This window comes from Amblyomma americanum, chromosome 11 (assembly GCF_052857255.1).
Source record: "Amblyomma americanum isolate KBUSLIRL-KWMA chromosome 11, ASM5285725v1, whole genome shotgun sequence".
NCBI lineage: Eukaryota > Metazoa > Arthropoda > Arachnida > Ixodida > Ixodidae > Amblyomma > Amblyomma americanum.
Genome location: NC_135507.1, coordinates 54,586,118 through 54,606,491, shown reverse-complemented (window position 1 = coordinate 54,606,491; position 20,374 = coordinate 54,586,118). Strand labels below are relative to the sequence as shown.

Here is a 20,374-nt window from a genome sequence, read left to right as displayed (position 1 = left end):
TTTCGCAACATCTACGAACCAACTTTTCCGTGGCAGCTCCTTTCCTTCTATCTGAGCAAAAATTGGTAGTGGCTTAACTTGGCTAACCCTGGAATTCAGCGTAAAGCAAGCACGCTTGCTAAGCGTCTGAGGCTCGTCCATGGCAGCTCCGCTACACGCTCGCGACAGCCGTTCTATATACGCCCACACGACCACGTGGCTATGACGTGGTATCACATGGTCTTACGACACCCCCATCGGATGTCTTCACGTGGCTTCACATCGCTCCATCGGATTTTCTTAAGGTCAAATGTCGCCAAAGGTTGCCCAATGTCAAAGGTCCACTAAAGGTCATAGGTAAATGCCAGGGGTCAATGGTTCGACACCATAACTGCACCACATATGGTCATACACGGCTAACGTGGTTGGGCTGAAGGTCGTTCAAAATCATTCGGAGGCGTACGCGGCGACTGTTTTACCTAGCGTAGTGAAGCTTTTTGCTTCCGGAAAGAAATTATTATTATTATTATTATTATTATTATTATTATTTTTATTATTATTATTATTATTATTATTATTATTATTATTATTATTATTATTATTATTATTATTATTATTATCTAGAAACTTCTACCCTAGCTAGCACTTACATTGTTCTTCAGTGGAAACAAATCGAGCAAGGCACCCTGTTCTAGGCATAAATGACTTGATCGCCCTAATCGGCGTCCTTGTGCAGGACCATTGGTGGTATTGTGGCGAATGATTCATCGAAGGTCAAGGCTGCGATGGAGGACCTTTTTCGACAGAAGTTCGTCCACTTCGGCATGCTGAACATCGACAAGACTGACGTAGATTTCAACACCATCAAGACAGGGGACTTGCGGTACCTAAGCGTGAGTTACTGAAGATAAATCTCTCAAGCGGGGATCTAATCTGAGAGTTGTCCTTAAACAAAAATGGCAATTGTGATCAATATTTTCCGAGAAAATACTAACTTAAAAGTGCAGCAGTGCTAACATAAAATTGCAAACTATCCGTGAAATCTGGGGCGAAAAAGTAATTTATGAGATAGTGAGAGCTATAACATGATGTACATTAATTGCTCACAAAATTTGTCGCAATTTGGAGTTTATTAGTGAATGCCGCTTCCACAAAGGTAACAATATTACAAAATTTCATCAGAAAAAAGGCAGTTTACGAGTCAAAGCAGGTTATCAAAACGTGTTAATTATGCATGATATTTTTGATAAAAAAACGCAGTGTTGGGGAGACTGCAGTTTTTCGAAAGAAACCCATGGCAAACGCAATCGTCCGAGGAAAGGGCAGTCAATGGACGAGGGCTACTTTACAAAGGTCCTAATTCTCTAGTGCTCTCGATTTTCTGAGAGAAGGACAATTCATGGGGAGTGCAGCTTATGGAAAAGAACGAGTTGTCTACAATATTTTCTTATAGAAGGGCAGTTTCGTAAAAAGTGTAATTTGTGGAAAGCCGAGAATTTATCTACCAAATTCCCCGAGAGCGCGATGTACGAGTATATGACTGACCCAAAAGAAAGAATATTCACGAAATCTCGAAAAGTGTCTTCTGTCCGGCTAGTCGGTGAATTTCGTCCATTTTGAAACTATGAGAAACAAAGAGGACAGGGGAAGGAGGACATACACACATAGACAGAGCGCAGTGGGAATTTCGCAGAAAATGAAAAATCTACGACTACTGATCCGGAGTTCCCGGGTTCGAACCCGACCGCGGCGGCTGCGTTTTTACGGAAGAAAAACGCTAAGGCGCCCGTGTGCTGTGCGATGTCAGTGCACGTTAAAGATCCCCAGGTGGTCGAAATTATTCCGGAGCCCTCCACTACGGCACCTCCTTCTTCCTTTCTTCTTCCACTGCCTCCGTTATCCCTTCCCTAACGGCGCGGTTCAGGTGTCCAACGATATATGAGACAGATACTGCGCCATTTCCTTTCCTCCAAAAAACCAATTATTATTAAATCTATGAAATTTCTGCAGTGTGCGTTGGGCGGACATGACTGACACAAGAGAGAGAAGTTTCTACGAAACCTTCCCAGAAAAGCGTGGCTAAGTGATGAGTGTTTCTTATACAGGGAGGCTAATTATTAATAGAACTCCCAAAACAACGGCAGTTTTTGAGCTCGTGCGGCCCGTATACAAAGGGGCGAATAGGCCTTGCCGAGCGTTGTTCCCTGCTATGGTGCGTCGTTGGGACCATGGCTGAGCTCGAATGAACTGTGCCAACCTTCGCAGCTGGTTCACGAAGTGTTGAGAGCGAAGACCTCTCCACCGGAATACCACTGCGCCGTAGGAATGGGGGTGACTACGAAACATGAAGCACAAGCGCTGGCGGATGGGCCGTTGGAGGCCATCAGGTGAGCACGCACTTGCTGCAGTGGGGCCCTCTTCTGTTCACACCGTTCAGCCACATTATTAAAAAATGCGGACTTCGACAGACAAACACGCTACATAAAACAACAAAATGTGCGTTTCGTTTTTTAGCTTTTTCTTTCATACAACTAAGAAACTAATACATGATGGAGGGGAGTTACAAACTTTATCATCATCATCACCATCCTGACTACGTCCACTGCAGGGCAAAGGCCTCTCCCATGTCTTTCCAATTAACCCTGTCCTTTGCCAGCTGCGCCCACCCTATGCCTCCAAAAACCCTATGCCGCGAACTTTCTCATCCGCCTACCTAACTTTCTGCCGCCCTCTGCTACACTTGTCTTCTCTTGGAATCCAAAAACGCACCCGACCGCGGCGGCTGCATTTTTATGGAGGAAAAACGCTAAGGCGCTCGTGTGCTGTGCGATGTCAGTGCACGTTAAAGATCCTCAGGTGGTCGAAATTGTTCCGGAGGCCTCCACTACGGCACCTCTTCTTCCTTTCTTCTTTCACTCCCTCCTTTACCCTTTCCTTACGGCGCGGTTCAGGTGTCCAACGATAAATGAGACAGATACTGCGCCATTTCTTTTCCCCTAAAAACCAATTATTATTATTATTATTATTATTATTATTATTATTATTATTATTATTATTATTATTATTATTATTATTATTATTATTATTATTACCCTTAATAACCTGCGGTTATCTTGCCTCTGCACTACATGCCCCGCCCAAGCCCATTCCTTCCTCTTGATTTCGACTAGGATGTCATTAACCCGCGTTTGTTCCCTCGCCCACACTGCCCGCTTCCGGTCTCTTAACGCTTCACCTGTCATTTTTCTTTCCATGCCTCGCTGTGTATTCCTTAACTTAAGCTGAAACCTTAAACTTAAACTGTGACCTTAACTTTAACTTTAAAGGCGCCAAAACTACATACGCACGAGAGAAGAGAACTGGGCAGATCGCCACTCACAACTGGTTATATTAAACCAGTTAAATTAATTTAATTAAATTGACCCAGTTGTATATGGCGCTCTGTCTCGTTCTCTTCTCTCGTGTGCGTGTGTGTGTGTGTGTGTGTGTGTGTGTGTGTGTGTGTGTGTGTGTGTGTGTGTGTGTGTGTGTGTGTGTGTGTGTGTGTGTGTGTGTGTGTGTGTGCGTGTGCGTGCGCGTGCGCGTGCGTGTGCGTGTGCGTGTGCGTGTGCGTGTGCGTGTGTGTGTGTGTGTGTGTGTGTGTGTGTGTGTGTGTGTGTGTGTGTGTGTGTGTGTGTGTGTGTGTGTGTGTGTGTGTGTGTGTGGTTTTGGCGCCTTTAAAGTAAAATTATCAATTACTAACTAGCCCAACAAGAAGTTCTCTTAAGCTTTTTCGTTGGCCTCCACGTTTCCGCCTCATAGGTTAGTACCGGTGAGACATAGCTGTTGTATACTCTTGTGTACACTCGGCGTCTGTACATGCTGAAAATCCCACTTTCGGGCTCGATTTGTCCGCTACGCGCTCTCATGCTTCGTTTAATAAATCTTTCGGCTTCACCTCCTCTAAATACTCATCTTGTAACTTTCTATTTAATTTGAGGCACGCGTGCCAACGTGTGCCCGTTACGCATTTGCGTATTGTTTCAAAGCCCTCGTGGCTTGGCAGAAAAACATAGTGTGCCTGGCAACGTTGAATTGTTTGCCGTGCAGGGACACTGCAACTGATCTCAACGCAGTAGAATGCGCTGTCAATAAATCGTTGCTTGGGCATGCTGACGCCGGGACTCGCGCAATTTCATTTAATACTGTCAGCGCATGCCATGCAACCCCAAATTAGGGTTATCGCGATTAAAGCCTATTCCTCTTCACCCTAACAAAAGTGCTATTTCCCTGTTGTGTAAGTTGTTGTTCACAAGTGTCTCAAGGCTGCTGTCTTCTGTATTTTTTCAACAGGCTCTTCCCGCGTATCAGCATAGTCATCTTGAAGATACATATCGGGAAAGTATACTTCCTCAATGACACGTATCCCGCCCCACCAAACCCTGACTACGACATTCTAACCGAATTCAACTTCATGACGCTGGTGAGTTAGCCTCGATGCATTCGAATTTGCCAGCGTGCTGAAGCGAGAACAGCACTTCTGCCTTTTTCGTCGAAACTTTTCTTTATACAGTCGATAGACTGTCCATAGACATTTGTTATAGTCTGTAGACACTCTATAGACAAATCCTATAGACTACTCTATAGACAATACAAATCCCATTGACAGTTTATAGGCAATATATAAAGTTATGGCCGTGCGCGACATTTGTATATAGAAACTCTGTAGACTACAAAAGGGTTGAAAATTGGGTGACTTGGTACGAATTCATAGTACTGTGGCACCACAACGACAAGGACATAGACGGAGTGACGACAACTTAAGTGCTTACTAACAACTGACAAAATTTATTACAAGCACGTAAGCGCCGTTGTAACCGTGTAACCTAGAAGCATGTAACCGTTGGTCTTTTTTCTATATATTATGTGCTTCTAATAAATTTTGTCAGTTGTTAGTGAGCACTTCTGTTGTCGTCACTCCGTCTACGTCCTTGTTCTTGTGGTGCCACAGCACTGTGAACCCTATAGACTATCAATAAACAAAAGAAGATATATATAGGGAGGCAATCGAGTCTATAAAAAGTCAATATAAAGCTTATAGACAATTATTATAAGAGACGCCGGCAGCTAGCTGGAAATTATGATTTCTGAGGCTGTTCATAACGGTAGAGCTCACGTACGCAGCTATCCTCAACCTCATCAAAGGCAGAAGACGCAAATATTCCCAGCCACATCCTCTGCTAACACAATATGAAGCGACATGTTGGAGACGACTCCAAACAGGAGCATTCCACAACCTTCACATTCTACATAAGATGTATCCGGAGCAGTATAGGGATACATGTCCGTGGTGCGGGGCAACCCCCACGCTGTATCATATCGCATGGGAATGCATACACAATGTAGCTTTCCGAGGTAACAAAGAGCCAAATGGGGAGCAGTGGGAGTGCCGGCTAACCAGCAACCACCTCAATGTCCAAAGAGACCTAGTGAGCCACGCATGCCGGATGGCCAGGGACAGTGGTGCCTTGGACTAGGGGCGCCAACCACGCTCAGCCTGGAAGACAACGGCAATCTTCGGGCAAGCAGCAAGACTCCTTTATTAGAGCAATTAAGTTTATTCACTCACTCACTCATACCCGCGCCGTTATCTGCAAACAAAATCAGTGGAACAGATCCAGCATGAAAAATGCGTAAATAGGGCATCCGAGAGATATATTAAAAGCTAAATAAAAAGCGCATTTCAGCCTTTACGAAGTTAATGAGGACTAAGGTGCACATTTTCGTTGCTCCTTGCAGACTTCTCCACGTGCCAACCTCCTCCAAGTGGCCCCAGGGAATTAGAAGCGCGGTTTCTTAACTGGCAGCTGCAGGTGTCCTGTGCCTGAGTCACTAGTAGGCGCTGTGGCCCAAGCACGCAGCTCCGTGGTCATGCCAGTCAAGAAACTGCGCTTCTAAGCCTGACTATTCCCTGGGGCCACTTGGAGGAGGTTGGCACGTGAAGGAGTCTGCAAGGAGCGAATAAAATGTGCACCTTAGTCCCCATTAACTTCATAAAGGCTCAAATGCGCATTTTTATTTAGCTTTTAATTGATCTCTCGGATGCCCTGTCTATGCATTTTTCATGCTGGATCTGTTTCACTGATTTTGTTTGAAAATAACGGCACGGGTATGAACAGTCTCAGAATTCATAACTTGTGCGCAGTTTTTCTGCCCAGGTGACGTGAAAATCGAGTAACCTTTGCCAATACATTTCCAATATTGGGCCGATTAGATGTGCTGCTGGGGTCGTTTTACTGGTGGCCGCCTCCTATCGACTACAACGAGTAGCCATCCCAATAAACGGTCTCGCGCGTGGTTGATAAGATGAAAAGAACACCGGTAATGGAGACCATGAAATAACAAGATCAGGTGTACGATAAGGTCGCTGATATCATTGTGATGATATCAACGACTATCCTGTCCTATTCTTATAATTTTGTTTGTAATTAACTCATTTCACTCATCCCGCAACAGCATGTCCAGCATTCTTGGACAAAAAATTTTGAATATTCGAATATTGTAAGGTACTGTTATGGAAATATTGACCGTAATTATCCGTTATTCCGGTGCGCAGTTTACACCTGAAGTTTCTCCATCGCTCCCATCGAGTAGTTAAGGCTGCCAAAGAAAACTCATGGGGAACGTTTCTGACGACAGCAAAAGCCTTAATAGCAAAAAAGAATTCCAAGCCACCCAGGGAGTATCTGCTGATATATTGATTGAAACGATATATGAAAAAAAAATACTGCGTTCACGAACTTTTTCTTGTTTAAAAATGATTTTGTCCAGAAATGCTGAGTGTAAGTTGGGGTATGGGGCGGAGGCCTATCTCCTCAGGCTCAGTCTTACTGCCTGCCTGTCCTCTGTCCTGTCACACTTCAGAACACCACCGAGCCGATCCTTTCCAGCCTGAATGACATCACGGCTGGAGGGCGGTTCCTGTTGCTCTCGCTGGCAATGTACGCGCGCGCTTCCCGCATGAGGAACGACTTCAACGGCAGAACCATCCTCCCGGCAAACAGGACCACCTTTTTTGACTATGCGGCGGTAAGTGCAGCTACTTCATCCCCCTTTTTGATGGCTGCTGTCTGCGCCGAGAACGAGACGGTTTCGAAGATGTGCTTATGGTGGCGGTTTCCGCACAACCCGAGGAAAGAGAACAATGGTTACGAGTGCAAAAATTTTATCAAACTTTTTCTGAGTGGTCAGACGTTTTGGAACCCTGCTGGAACAGCCACCGTTGATGTTTTTATAGCCTGCATGGAGCCAGTCAATTCTTTAGACAGTCTATAGACTGTCCATATAATTATTTCGTTAAACTCTATCGACTGTCTATGGACAAATGCTAGAGAATAGTTATAGGCAATACAAATACTATAGGCAGTCTGTAGACAAGCTATATATATTTATGACCATGCACTTTTAGTGGACCTTTGTCTATAGACGGTCTATAGACAATGAAGAGACATATCTATATATTTGTGTGTGTGTGTGTGTGTGTGCGTGTGTGTGTGTGCGTGTGCGTGTGTGTGTTATATAGACGATGAAGATATATATATATATATATATATATAGTGTGACGAAGAAGACGAACTGTGCAGTGGCGCGGGCAGGAGCGCTCGCGCTAGGCTACCGGCCATTAAATCATCTCATTGCCATCGATCATAGCGTCTCTTTTTTTCGGCTGGCCGCCACGTAACATTTGGTGGAGGTGCGGGGTACCATCGACATCCTGGTCCGGGGAGCTTCGGCGTCCTGCGTCAGCCGTGGTCGTCAGCCGTGAGTTCTTGGCGTGCGTCGCTCGGCCGTGCCCCAGACCCGAACCGACCTCGCCGTTGTTCCCCCCGCCCCGTCCCCCGCACCGACCACTCAACACGACGAACTGAACCCGACGCAAGGACCTGACCTATCGACCCCACCGACCCGAGATGGCGCTTACACCTGAAGACACCGATCCCCTGCCCAGGCCGTTTCGGCGCGTCCTGGGAACTCGACCGTCAGCTCTTGGCGACCTGCGGCCCGGAAGCTTCAAGGCCAGGAATCATTCAGCCATCTTATTCATCGTGGCGGCCAGCACCTCACCCCTTTCTCGTTCCTGTCCAACCATCCTCTTAAGCCAGTAACCACTTCGCGCGTCTCTTTGTCACCGATCGCGACGATCGCTCGGTGGCCCCGGGTAGTGTAACGAAGAAGACGAACTGTGCAGTGGCGCGGGCAGGAGCGCTCGCGCTAGGCTACCGGCCATTAAATCATCTCATTGCCATCGATCATAGCGTCTCTTTTTTTCGGCTGGCTGCCACGTAACATTATATATATATATATATATATATATATATATATATATATATATATATATATATATATATATATATATATATATATATATATCAGACAAAGCATATGAAATGAGGGGCTCGTTTGACAAACATATTAAGGAAGCCAACAGTCAACGAAACCAAGGCACATAGGGGAATGTTTCTAATCTGTTTTTTATTATTATTTGTTTATAATTTGTAGTGGAAATTAATCGGTGTTTTTAAAGAAAATTATATAAAGCAGTCGCCTTAAAGTGACCATCAGTTTAACAACTGTGGCCACCGCTAATATGCAACAGGCTAATTTTAGAGACATTGGATTGATGTTTTGTGAGGCAGTACTTGGAAAATTTTTGGGACCGTCCAGTGGGAACTTTGATCACGATAAAGAGATAACGCGCACCACACAAGAACGGTCCATATACATTTTATGTATACTTATGGACTCTTTATAGACTTATAGACTATTATATATATATATATATATAGATATATATATATATATATATATATATATATATATATATATATATATATATATATATATATATATATATATATAGCAGACAAGGTAAAGGAAATGAGGGGCTAGTTTGACAAACGTATTAAGAAAGCCAACAACATAGAAAATGTTTTTAATTTTTTTTTAAATTTGTAGTGCCAATCAATCGGTTTTATAGAAAATTATATAAAGCAGCAGAAAAAACAACCATGCCGCCGGTGTGATCCGAACCCACGACCTCCGAATATCGCGTCCGGTGCTCTTACCAACTGAGCTACGGCGACGGCTGTCCAATCTGCTGATCTTGTGGGTATTTATGTCTTACTTGTAAGCGAACCTTGAGAGTGTTCACCAGCATATATATATATATATATATATATATATATATATATATATATATATATATATATATATATATATATATATATATTAAGGAAGCCAACAGTCACCGAAACCAAGGTGCATAGAAAATGTTTTCAATTTTTTTTAACTTGTAGTGCCAATCAATCGGTTTTAAAGAAAATTACTTATAAAGCAGCAGAAAAAACAGCCATGCCGCCGGTGGGATCCGAACCCACGACCTCCGAATATCGCGTCCGGTGCTCTTACCAACTGAGCTACGGCGACGACTGTCCAATCTGCTGCTTTCATGCGTATATATATATATATATATATATATATATATATATATATATATATATATATATATATATATATATATATATATATATATATATATAGCAGACAAGGTATATATATATATATATAATATATATAATAGTTTATAAGTCTATAAAGAGTCCATAAGTATACATGATGTGTATATGGACCGTTCTTGTGTGGTGCGCGTTATCTCTTTATCGTGATCAAAGTTCCCACTGGACGGTCCCAAAAATTTTCCAAGTACTGCCTCACAAAACATCAATGCAATGTCTCTAAAATTAGCCTGTTGCATATTAGCGGTGGCCACAGTTGTTAAACTGATGGTCATTTTAAGGCGGCAGGATGATCCATACGTCAACTGTTTTGTATTATACTGAAGTGTATCCAATTTTTTACTGATCATGTATAGTGCCTTGTTCCCTTGTCTTTGTTTGTCCCCTTTTAGATTTGTTGTTGATGTTTTGCCGCCCCCCTTACACAATGCCCTACGGGACTGTAAGGTAGTTCAAATAAATAAATAGGATAATCAAAAAGTCGCAGAAAGAGTAAAATTTCCGTCATTAGAAAAGTAGAAACAGTAGTGAGATGCGGTTTCCTTAACTTAGTTACACTTAAGGGTCCCTGTTGGGGCACTGCTAGACATGGGATTTCTTCTAATAATTAATACAGAATTTTACAGCCACATTTGCGGCTGAAAGGTGGCACTGTAGCACCACTGTAGAAACTACTGACATAACAGGAAGGCTGAACAGCCAGGCGGCAAATGTGGTAAATATGACTTTTCTGGCAGTAATAAATTTCGCTATTAAAAAAAAATCCCGCGTTTAATCAGTGTATTCTTGTGCGAACCGAAGCGCGCTGCTCTTGTACTTTTCGATTTATCGAATTTTTATCTTTTTCGTTACTTCTCTTTTTTTATCTGCAAAATTATGGGATCATGCTGTATTTGAAGGTTTGCAGGTTAGTCCATGGAAGCGCGTGGAAAGACGACACAGGAAGAAACGAGTCACACACACACACCAGCACTTTTTGTAATGATAGCTACATTAGGGTAGCATTTCGAGCCTTCAGCGTGGCTGCGCCGCCACGCTGTCACGTGGTTGGTCACGTGGTGTGGAGGAGCTTCCGGCGCCGTGGCTGACCACGTGGTTCGTTACCTAGTTGGTTACGTGACGACCCACGCGGTGCGGAGCAGCTGCTGCTGTCGGCGGCGCTGCGCGCCGGTGAAACCGAGCTGCCACAGCCGTGCGCATGCGCCCTGTCAAGTGGGGCGAAGATGAAGAAGGAACGCCCAACGAAACGGAGCGGTGAAAGACTGACTTTGGAATTCAACTCATCAAGTTACACTCAGCCAGCCGTAGCTATCGCGTCACTCCAGGTTTAACCAGAGCTAAACCACCGCCAATTTTTCTTTCGGTATACACTCTAAACATACGCCTATATGGGAATAAAAAGCAAGTAAGCTGTCCTCTAGCTGCCGCACTCAGTTTTATAGAAACAAGGGGATAGCTTACCTTCTTTTTACTGCTTTTTGCTGAGTGTGCACTACCGACTAGTCAGACACCTTGTTCTTGTGTTCTTTGCTCATCTCTGCTGACCAAAGTGGCAGGTGGCTATTGCTTGTATCAACCATATGTCAGGTGTCGAGTGTGCACAACACTACACCGCCAGGCACTTTTAATGTCAAAGTGATACTTGGCTCATGAGTGACGTCACCGGAAGCTGTGGATGGAAGTTGTGGGCAGAGCGTGTTCGCGCGAACTCAATAAAAATAATGACGGAATGAATGCACAGATGTCTCAAAAAGGTATCTTTGATATATGTACCGAGGCGTACACGCGTAATAATGAGCATCTAAATTACAGATGTACGTTTCCGGTAAATTTTCTTCGGGCTTGGAGTGCATTCGCGGCGCCATCATGCGGCATCCACTGAAACACCACCTCGCAATGTACGGCGCTGGTCCAACAGATGGAGCGCGCCTAGGCGAGATGACTGACGCACATGAGGGAGGAAAAACGCGCAGAAAGAGAAATGCTTTCGCACTACTGCACCCAAGCAGACTTAAGTGCACCCCTGGAATTTTTTTCTTCCCGATGGTGCTTTTAATGCTAACGCATTAAATTGCTAAGTGATTACACTCTGTTGCGTAACGCACTAAACTCACCGGAAGCTCTTCCCGGGCTGCTGTTTATTGTTTGCTGGTTTCTAAGATGTACAGCAAAGTATGCACAATTTGCGGCAACATGGGTTACCGCAGCGATCGCTACTGGTGCATGGTCACGTGCCTGGTGATGGCCACGTGACCATGAATCCATTAGCGTCAACATCCGATCACGAGACTGGTCATGTGACCGTATGCTGACAGCCTACGCTACGAATCTCGAATGCGCGGGGGAGGGCTTCGTATACAAAGTTTATATGCGAAAGAATGCAGTACGACAAAACGCGGAATAACTAAATACTTGATGACAGCAGTGTTCTAAGTAAAAAGAGGGAAAAAAGCGATAGTGAACTGCAGCGTCTCTGTATAGCCATTGCCGAGCGTCAACACGCCAAAATTCGCAATTTTTTTCCTCTTTCCTTCTGCATTCTTTCTTTCTTTGCCTGGTGGCAAAGCGCATTCTGCGTTGAACTTGGGCGCTGTCGCGACAATCTCCAAGGGAGCGCTGTGAAGAAAACACCTGCGGCACGTCTTGCTCGAGGCTATCTCGCATGCGCTACCATGTTCGCTTTCAATGCACCGTCACCATCATAGTCCTCAGCATCAGCTGCATTGCGGTCCACTTGCAGACGAATATGCCTCTACAAGTGCTGTTGAAGTATCCTCGTGCGGTCACAGCCGCGGAATTAGAATAGGCGTACTTCGGACACAGTTTGAAATAGTAGCTACGTTCTACTATTTTAATACTACACCATTCGAAATCCCATGGGACCAAAACGTTTCGTCATTCGTAAAGTTTGCCCATTAGCAGGTAGGAAGTGACGTCACCAGACCACAGCATTAATTCCCATCGGCTTAAGGAAAGCGACGTCACCAAACAGGAAGTGACGTCACTTTCAGTAAAACCAATGGCCGCTAATGCTATCGCATTGCCAACACATAAAGCTACGGTGAAATCGAACGCAAAGACTCAATGGTAAGGTGACGAATGCAAATGAGGAATGTCCAACCAACACTGCTACCGCAGATTGGTCGCCTCACGTCTTAAAATCGCCTGTGAATTTTTGCTTTTGTTTCAGGCATGCACCTGTCGTAACGCCGCCATCTGTCGCTCCAAAATCTACCCCCGGGACAGGGCCACCAAGTCTACTATTCTGCAAATCTGGGGCAACCATACGCTCGTGATGTTCGAAAACTCTACGCAGATAGCAGAAAAGGTGCGTGGTCAGGCCAGAGGGCCGTTTCCTCCTCATCCGCTAGGCATTATGTTGGGTTCGCATTAAAGGCTCAATTAAAGCCAAAAAAATGTCCAGCGTTGACGGCGTGCGAAGCCATTACTGACCGGAGGCAGAGTGAAGAGGGGGAAAGTTGAGAGAGTGAGAGAGCAAGAAGTAGAGGGCAGGAAGAAAGTGAAGAGAGGGTGAGACGACAAGTTGGTGGTCGAGGGGTGGGGAGAGTGGCGGGAGTGGATCACCCCACTCGCCACCGCCAGGGGGAAACACTAATGCTAACCTCCATTATGCTGCACGAGTCGAAGTGATCGTTTTTTTTGTTTTGCTGCCTGGCACGGTCCGTCTTGTTCCCTTCATTTCGCAGAACGAATTGCCGACGTCTTGATGAGGGCGATATTGGAGGGAACCCAGGAACGAATATAAATGTTTCCCCTTGAATCACCCTGTCCTGGTTCAAATGATTAGCCCTTCTCTTGACCAACCAATGTGGCGGTTAGACGCAGTAACTAGCTTGTTCGGACATTAGATACTGAGGATCCTTCTGTATCCCGCCTTCTGTGCAAGGTATTGCCCTAGAGGACAGCTTTCTCCCTATTCACACCGTTCTGTTTGGAGTGTAATAAAGAATTATTCGGCGGCTCTTTTAGGTTATGCTTATTTTTGTCCGCCAGCGAAGGACTTACCGCCGAATTCATAAGCATGTCTCTACGCGAGCTTTTACTCCAAGCTGGGACTGTTCTTTGTTTCAGAATCCAAGCCTCCACTCGAATCACTCCTCGGGTGGAGAAAAAACTCGAGCTTTTACTGCAAGCTGGGACTGTTCTTTGTTTCATAATCCAAACCTCCACTCTAATCACTCCCCGAGTGGAGGAAAAACTCGAGCTTTTACTCCAAGCTGGGACTGTTCTTTGTTTCAGAATCCAAACTTCCATTCGAATCACTCCTCGAGTGGAGGAAAAACTCGAGCTTTTACTCCAAGCTGGGACTGTTCTTAATAATAATAATAATTGGTTTTTTGGGGGAAAGGAAATGGTGCCGTAGTGAAGGGCTCCGGAATAATTTCGACCACCTGGGGTTCTTTGTTTCAGAATCCAAACCTCCACTCGAATCACTCCTCGAGTGGAGGAAAAACTCGAGGTTTTACTCGTGGTACCGGTGAAACTACCTTCATGGGTCCGCCTTAAAGGTATGGGTTAATGCCCATATGCGCAAAACTGGGCATTTTTGAGCAGAATTTTGACGCCTGGGAGTCCTCACACCAGTCATGGCGCAGTAGTGCAGCGCGTACCCAGCAATTCCGGAAAAAAGCATTTCTGAACGGGAAACAGCTTATGAACGCAAAATTTTCATATAATATCACATTTCTGTGCAACAATCAATATATCCGCCGACCACCCGACGGCTGTGTTGAATTTTTTTCCTGTTAGCGTTTTTCTATCATCTATCGTTTGTTTTCTAAGGCAGTCTTAAATGCTCGATGCGATGAATGGAAATGCGTTATAAGAAAGATTTTCTAAGACGTCAGAAGAATGCACTATTACCTTCATTATTTACGTAACAGTATCTTACAATTTTTGAATAATCAATATTTTTGTGTGAGAATGCTTGACATGGATTAAGCAACGAGCCACTGGCCTGCAATGGCATGTGGTGCCGGCGGTGGGACTTGGACGATCCAGGGTGTTCATCCCAGCAACCCCTCGCGACCAATAATTTATTTAATTGCCACCTGCCACTGTGTGCAGGTTGTTATTACTCCACAAGGTCACATGGCCTAGCTGGCCCACCTACGTCCTTTGTTGCTTCTCTGGGTATTTTTCGGGGTTTTTTTCGAGGGGAGGGGGGGGTGACGACGCCTGATTTTCTGCGACACGAGCTCCCTAATACTGTCGCGTTAAAAACGCCCACGTTTTTCGCTAGCTGTAAGGTGAAGAAGTGAGAAGTGTAGTAATGTGCTGCGCTACTTTGTGACCTTGTGACAGCGTCTACTCGGAGTCATGTGGATGCGGATAATTTCGGTTAGGACACACTGCGATGCCGGCCCCAATTTTATCGTCGTGATAATTGGCTACACAGTCCATTGCATGATAAAAGGCCTATCGCAATGACAGTCTGTGTGTAGCTACTTCTGGGTGCACTAAAATATAGTCGTCCTCTCTAGGACATATTCATTTACATTCATTATTGGTTTAAGCCTATTGTGCTTAAGGAACAGGCGGGGGTATATTATCTTTCAATCTTTGTAAGGTAACCCAAAATTGCCGAATGTCGCGAACCAAGTCAGATGTCTGTACAACCAGAGCTCTTATATCATACTGGTAGAGAAGAGGAAGAAAATTCTTTATCCAACATATTACGGAGGGTTTGGTTTATGGGGGTTTAACGTCCCAAAGCAACTCAGGCTATGAGGGACGCCGTAGTGAAGGGCTCCGGAAATTTCGACCACCTGGGGTTCTTTAACGTGCACTGACATCGCGCAGTCGCACAGTACGCGGGCCTCTAGAACTTCGCCTCCATCGAAATTCGACCGCCGCGGCCGGGATCAATCCCGCGTCTTTCGGGTCAGTAGCCGAGCGCCATAACCACTGAACCACCATGGCGGCTTCATATTACGGAGGGTTACGGCTGTGAATCGGTGGAGCCTGTAGTTTAGGAATTCAGTGCTGAAAACAGCTCCTTTCATTTGGTCGACCGGTTGGGTGCTGACCAGCACAGCCTCTCAGGTCTCCGGACGGTACGAGAGCCGGATGGGTTTGGCAGGTCCACATGACGTGATATACAGATATTCATAACAGTGTGGGTATCTATCTGGATGCTGTGTGGGGAAGAATCTGTGCAGGAGGTCGGTGTATGAGTAGGCCTACAATAGAGGCCAGATTATGGCGTCCACTCTGGATAGACATACAGGTACGGGCGTATCCGTATCGTTGCCCGCGGTAATGTTCCGGGATGATGGAGTATTGGTGTGGTAAAGAGTATGGGCCCCGACAAGTGGAAGCGTCTGTGGTGTGTGACATCCGGAGTGTACAGGGTCGGGCGGCAGCGTGAACACGCCTGTTGCATTCCACAGCAGCTTTACTTGCGGCGTGGAGATGATCAAGTTCGTGAGGTGGATAGTTTGGGGTATGAGGCTGTTTCTTGCACTTCCGTGATGTTGGCTAAAGGAAGGCTCGGAGCGGTACGTGATGATGTCGAGGTTGTCGTCAACTACTCTAATGGTCATTGCCGGTCTGTCAAAGTATGAGGTGGCGACTGTCTACTGAGTGTCGTCATGAGAGCCGTATCATTGTACGAGTATCATTGCGGCGCCCTGGGTTTATGTCAGAGTGCATGTTTCATGGTGTAGGGGCCACTTGGGTTAGTTCCCAGATGTGGATGAGGATAGAAGCTGTGCCTTGCCTTGTTGCTGGAGTGGTTATTCGCAGGTATTTGACAGGAGCGTTCTTTCATTTTCAGTAAGATAGTCGTTCATACTGACTTGCTAAGTGAGCTTGTTGTATGCTCTTGGCACGTGCTTCATCCCTAATGGCAGGCAGCCTGCCGGAAGAGGCTCAAGGGGGTTGTCCCGGGACGATTTTGAAGGCTTTTCCAATGAGTGTGTTAATCTATTCGGTATCCTGTTGTGCTAAGATCTGGTATGGGAAGTAATACGTGATTTGACTGCTGACGAGTGCTCGGTTTCATATAAGGCAGCCAGCGTCGAGGTTACACGGTCATTGCTTTCCCGTGCTTTTTGAACAGCACGCTCATGTACCATCCTTCGAAATACAGTAAAGCTACCGCTCCGAGCGACATCGTGGGATTCATCGGAGTTTCTCGTCTTAGCACATTGTCTAGTTAGCTTAAGATGCCAAGCGAGGAACTGCAGGCACTTCGCGGCGTCGACTCTGCTTACTTTCATATTTCGATTTCCCTACTGCACTGTTTCCAAACTCTAGCTACTATTCACACAGATAACACGAACATCTAATAGGTTTAACATTGCACTGTCTTCTCTGGAGGCGTTCGTGCAAGACTGGTCAAAAGCTCTACTTTTCTTTTTTTTCTCTGCATATATTCTTGGCACAGTTTTTGTTTTTTGAATAATAGTTGTTTTTGGGCTTTAAGAGTATTTCTGGCTTTTGGTGTGCCCGTCCTAGCTTGTGCCTTGTGTGTCATGCTGGCGACAACGCCAAAGCCAGAGCGTTACCTACGGGCCCCAGTAATCGCGTTCTCTAACCCTGACTTAACCTCTGCCACTTCCCGCGAGCTACCGGGCATTTCATCTTTCTCCTTAACAAATTTGTGTTAGCTGAGCGCTGCATCCTCACTGCGCACCGTGAACTGACGAGCGGCCTTCACTTTCCACACTGTTCTTCGTGCGCAGGCCCGCCGAAGGATGGCGCTACTGTCCCCCAAGCGCATGACCGGCGTGGCGGCGTACAACGTTGAGATGGACGACACGAATGGAGTGTGCGGAACTGCGTTCAAGCGACTGCAAGGAATCAAAGACAAAGTGTTGCAGTTCCGCATCCCGTAGCGCCAAGCTCTCGTCGCTTCCAAAAGGCACCGAAGAGCGGCGCAGTGCGTCTTCTTCTACAGGGGCTCAACTGCGTGCCACCTGCAAGAAGAGATGCCTCACTGTTGCACGTGCCTAGACGCTTCGCGAGCCTCTCACTATTGTTCCGCTTTGATGATGGGACCCATATTTGGGCGCTGCAGTTTCGCAGGATTCTATAGTTCTTTTTCATTATTTGAATGTGCATGGAAAGAAGGATTTATCTGCACTACACGCCAGCTACAGTGTGCTATAAGAGCATGGTGTTGCGCGTGGCCTGGTTTAGGCATATTGGGCGCTTGTGCGCTTCTCTGGTGTAACTTGCTAACGAAATGGTGGCGCTGCAGTCGCCTTCTCTTGAACGCTCTGCTGTGGTTGCTGTGGCGTTGCTGATTCTTTTTTCTCTGGATGCGGTCAGTAAAGCATACATGTGAAACATCTGGGCCTAAAGCCTTCTCGTCTAGACTTGTGTATGACCACGCAGGCTAGTTTATAAGCTCGGTCAGCACAGAACGGCACAATATTTAGACTACGGAACAGTGGAGCGGATCTGTCAAATGGTTTGCTAATTGTTATAACACGAACGGCTCTTTTCTGTAATTGGAGTGTACCCAAGGTTCAGTACAGTAAGTAATTTGGTGGTGGAAAAGGCAATATTACACAGTTTTTAGCGTGTGAAGTGAAAACTTTCTTGCTTTTAAGAGGAAGCAGGAACTTGTTAGTTTACTGGCACCTTCAGTTGTGCGCAGATTGATATTAAATATTGAGTTCAGAGTTATGCCTACATATTTATGGATCGGCTTTTTCAAGAAAGCTATTAATTTGTAACTGTTAATGAAATGGCGGGATTTTTTGCGGACTAGAACACATGTGCTTACTTTTCAAGTGGTTTATATTGACGCGACAGCAATAAGGAGCTTGTGTCGCAGAAAAGCCGGTGTCGGCGTTATGGGCGCTGTAACAAGAGAACCTCCAAATAAAAAAATCTTCTGAAAATACGGGGAATCAAACCCAGCTCTTCCTGAGGTGTGTCTGTGAACTGATTGTACTACATGAGTAATATCCTGGCAGCGCTGCAACACGCTGTCGCGTTGCACTCTTAAAGGCGAAGCTTTTTGTAGCGATTTTGTAGCGATAGCTACATTACGGTAGCATTTCTAAGCTTCCGCGTGGCGGCGCCGTGGTTCCGCCGCCACGCTGTTACGTGGTTGGTCACGTGGTGCGGAGCAGCTGCCAGCCGCGCGGTGCCGTGGCTGATCACGTGGTGCGGAGCAGCAGCTGCTGCCGGCGGCGCGGCGCGGCGGTGAAGTCGAGCTGCCACAGCTGTGCGTATGCGCCGTGTCAAGTGGGACGAAGATGAAGCGGCGAAAGACTGACTTTGCAATACAACTAAGCAAGTTCTAGTCGGCCAGCTGTAGCTATCGCGTCACTCCTGGTTTAACCAGAGCTAAGCCACAGCCATTTTTTTAAATTTGTTTCTTAAAGACCATTCAGGTGTCATTTATAGGCCCTTATTTGCTTCAATTTCTTTTCAAGTCAGCCGCCGCGGTAGCTGAGTGGTTATGGCGCTCGGCTGCCGGCCCGGAAGATGCGGGTTCGATCCCGGCCACGGCGGTCGAATTTCGATGGAGGCGAAATTCTAGAGGCCCGTGTGCTGTGCGATGTCAGTGCACGTAGAAGAACACCAGGGGGTCTAAATTTCCGGAGCTCTTCACTACGGCGTCCCTCATAGCCTAAGTCGTTTTGGGACGTTAAACCCCCATAAACCAAACCTATTCAAGTCGTGGCTAGAAAAGAGAAGGGCAGTATCATCAGCATACATAGCAGGCCGAGATTCAGATCATGCGGAGGATAATCTATATATGAAAAAAGCAAACGTCCTAGTACTGAGCATTGGGGTACACCAAGAACGATAATTCACATTAGATAGAGTTTTGCCTATTGTTACACATTGCTTGCGGTCACGAAGATAGTTTAACAGAAACTGCTAAGATAGCCCTCTAAACCCTTACCGGTCTACCTTTGACAGCATGATATCATCGTTTACTGAATGCAATGCTTTCCTAATGTCAGTAAAAACGCCAATTGTATATTCTCCATTATTTAAAGCTTTGTTAGTAAAAACACTTAACCGCTGCACCGCGGTGGAAGTACATTGTATTTCTGTAGAAAGTTAAGAAAACGCTGAACTAGCAGCTTCTAGAATAGCTTGTTTAGAACAGAAAGTATTGATATTGGACGGTAATTGTGTGGGTAATTTTTGTTCCCAGCCTTAAAAATGGGGGTAACTTGTTATTTTCAATGTGTCGGGATTTGTAGCCGCATAAAAGAAAGCATTAAATCATTTTGCGCAGTGTCTACTTAGCTACTAATATGTAGTTTTATGATAAAAATTGCCGTTACCATCTGGAAGACGTTGAAGTAACGAGCGTTATCTGTTTGGTAGCTCCATCTATCGCCTATGCGATGTATTGCGACGCGGTTAGGCTACTTTTCCATTCGTCACGGCGAGCGGGCGCCTACCGCCTTTTGAGCTGCCGACTGGTGACGTCCCTGCTGCCATAACTAAATATTAACCTAATTAGGCGATATTTATGTCTAACATGTTCTACTCATCAAACACGTTACGAATATGCCATTAGTTATGGCGTGACGTCATTGGTTAGTTAATTATAAGCAACTTAATTTAAGCCTAACCAAGACTAAATATTAACTTCATTAGTTGATATTGGTTTATAACGTATTGTACTCATCTACGGGATTCCAAATATCTAATTCGTTTTACGATGCCTTATTAATTACTTAGTTATAAGCGATTAACCATAGTGACGTTACTAGTTATTTATGACGTTACACAATCAGTGGTCTCACCAGTCAATCACCAGTTTGATGTACTAATGACGTCACCAACCAATCACCACTTGGGTTGCTATATCGATTTACTATGGGGGCCGCCATCTT

The 20,374-nt window shown here is 45.5% G+C and overlaps 1 protein-coding gene across 1 annotated transcript in view; it reads left to right on the top strand.

The window, feature by feature from the left end:
• The window catches only part of LOC144110413 (uncharacterized), a 55,991-nt gene extending 38,343 nt beyond the window's left edge, over window positions 1-17,648 (top strand). The window contains exons 5-10 of the mRNA XM_077643291.1: window positions 716-872; window positions 2,245-2,366; window positions 4,312-4,441; window positions 6,883-7,047; window positions 12,724-12,861; window positions 17,243-17,648. Of these exons, the coding sequence (XP_077499417.1) occupies window positions 716-872; window positions 2,245-2,366; window positions 4,312-4,441; window positions 6,883-7,047; window positions 12,724-12,861; window positions 17,243-17,395 (865 nt within the window). The 3' untranslated portion in view covers window positions 17,396-17,648. The remainder of the gene's footprint in view (window positions 1-715; window positions 873-2,244; window positions 2,367-4,311; window positions 4,442-6,882; window positions 7,048-12,723; window positions 12,862-17,242) is intronic.
• Window positions 17,649-20,374: the final 2,726 nt, after the last annotated feature.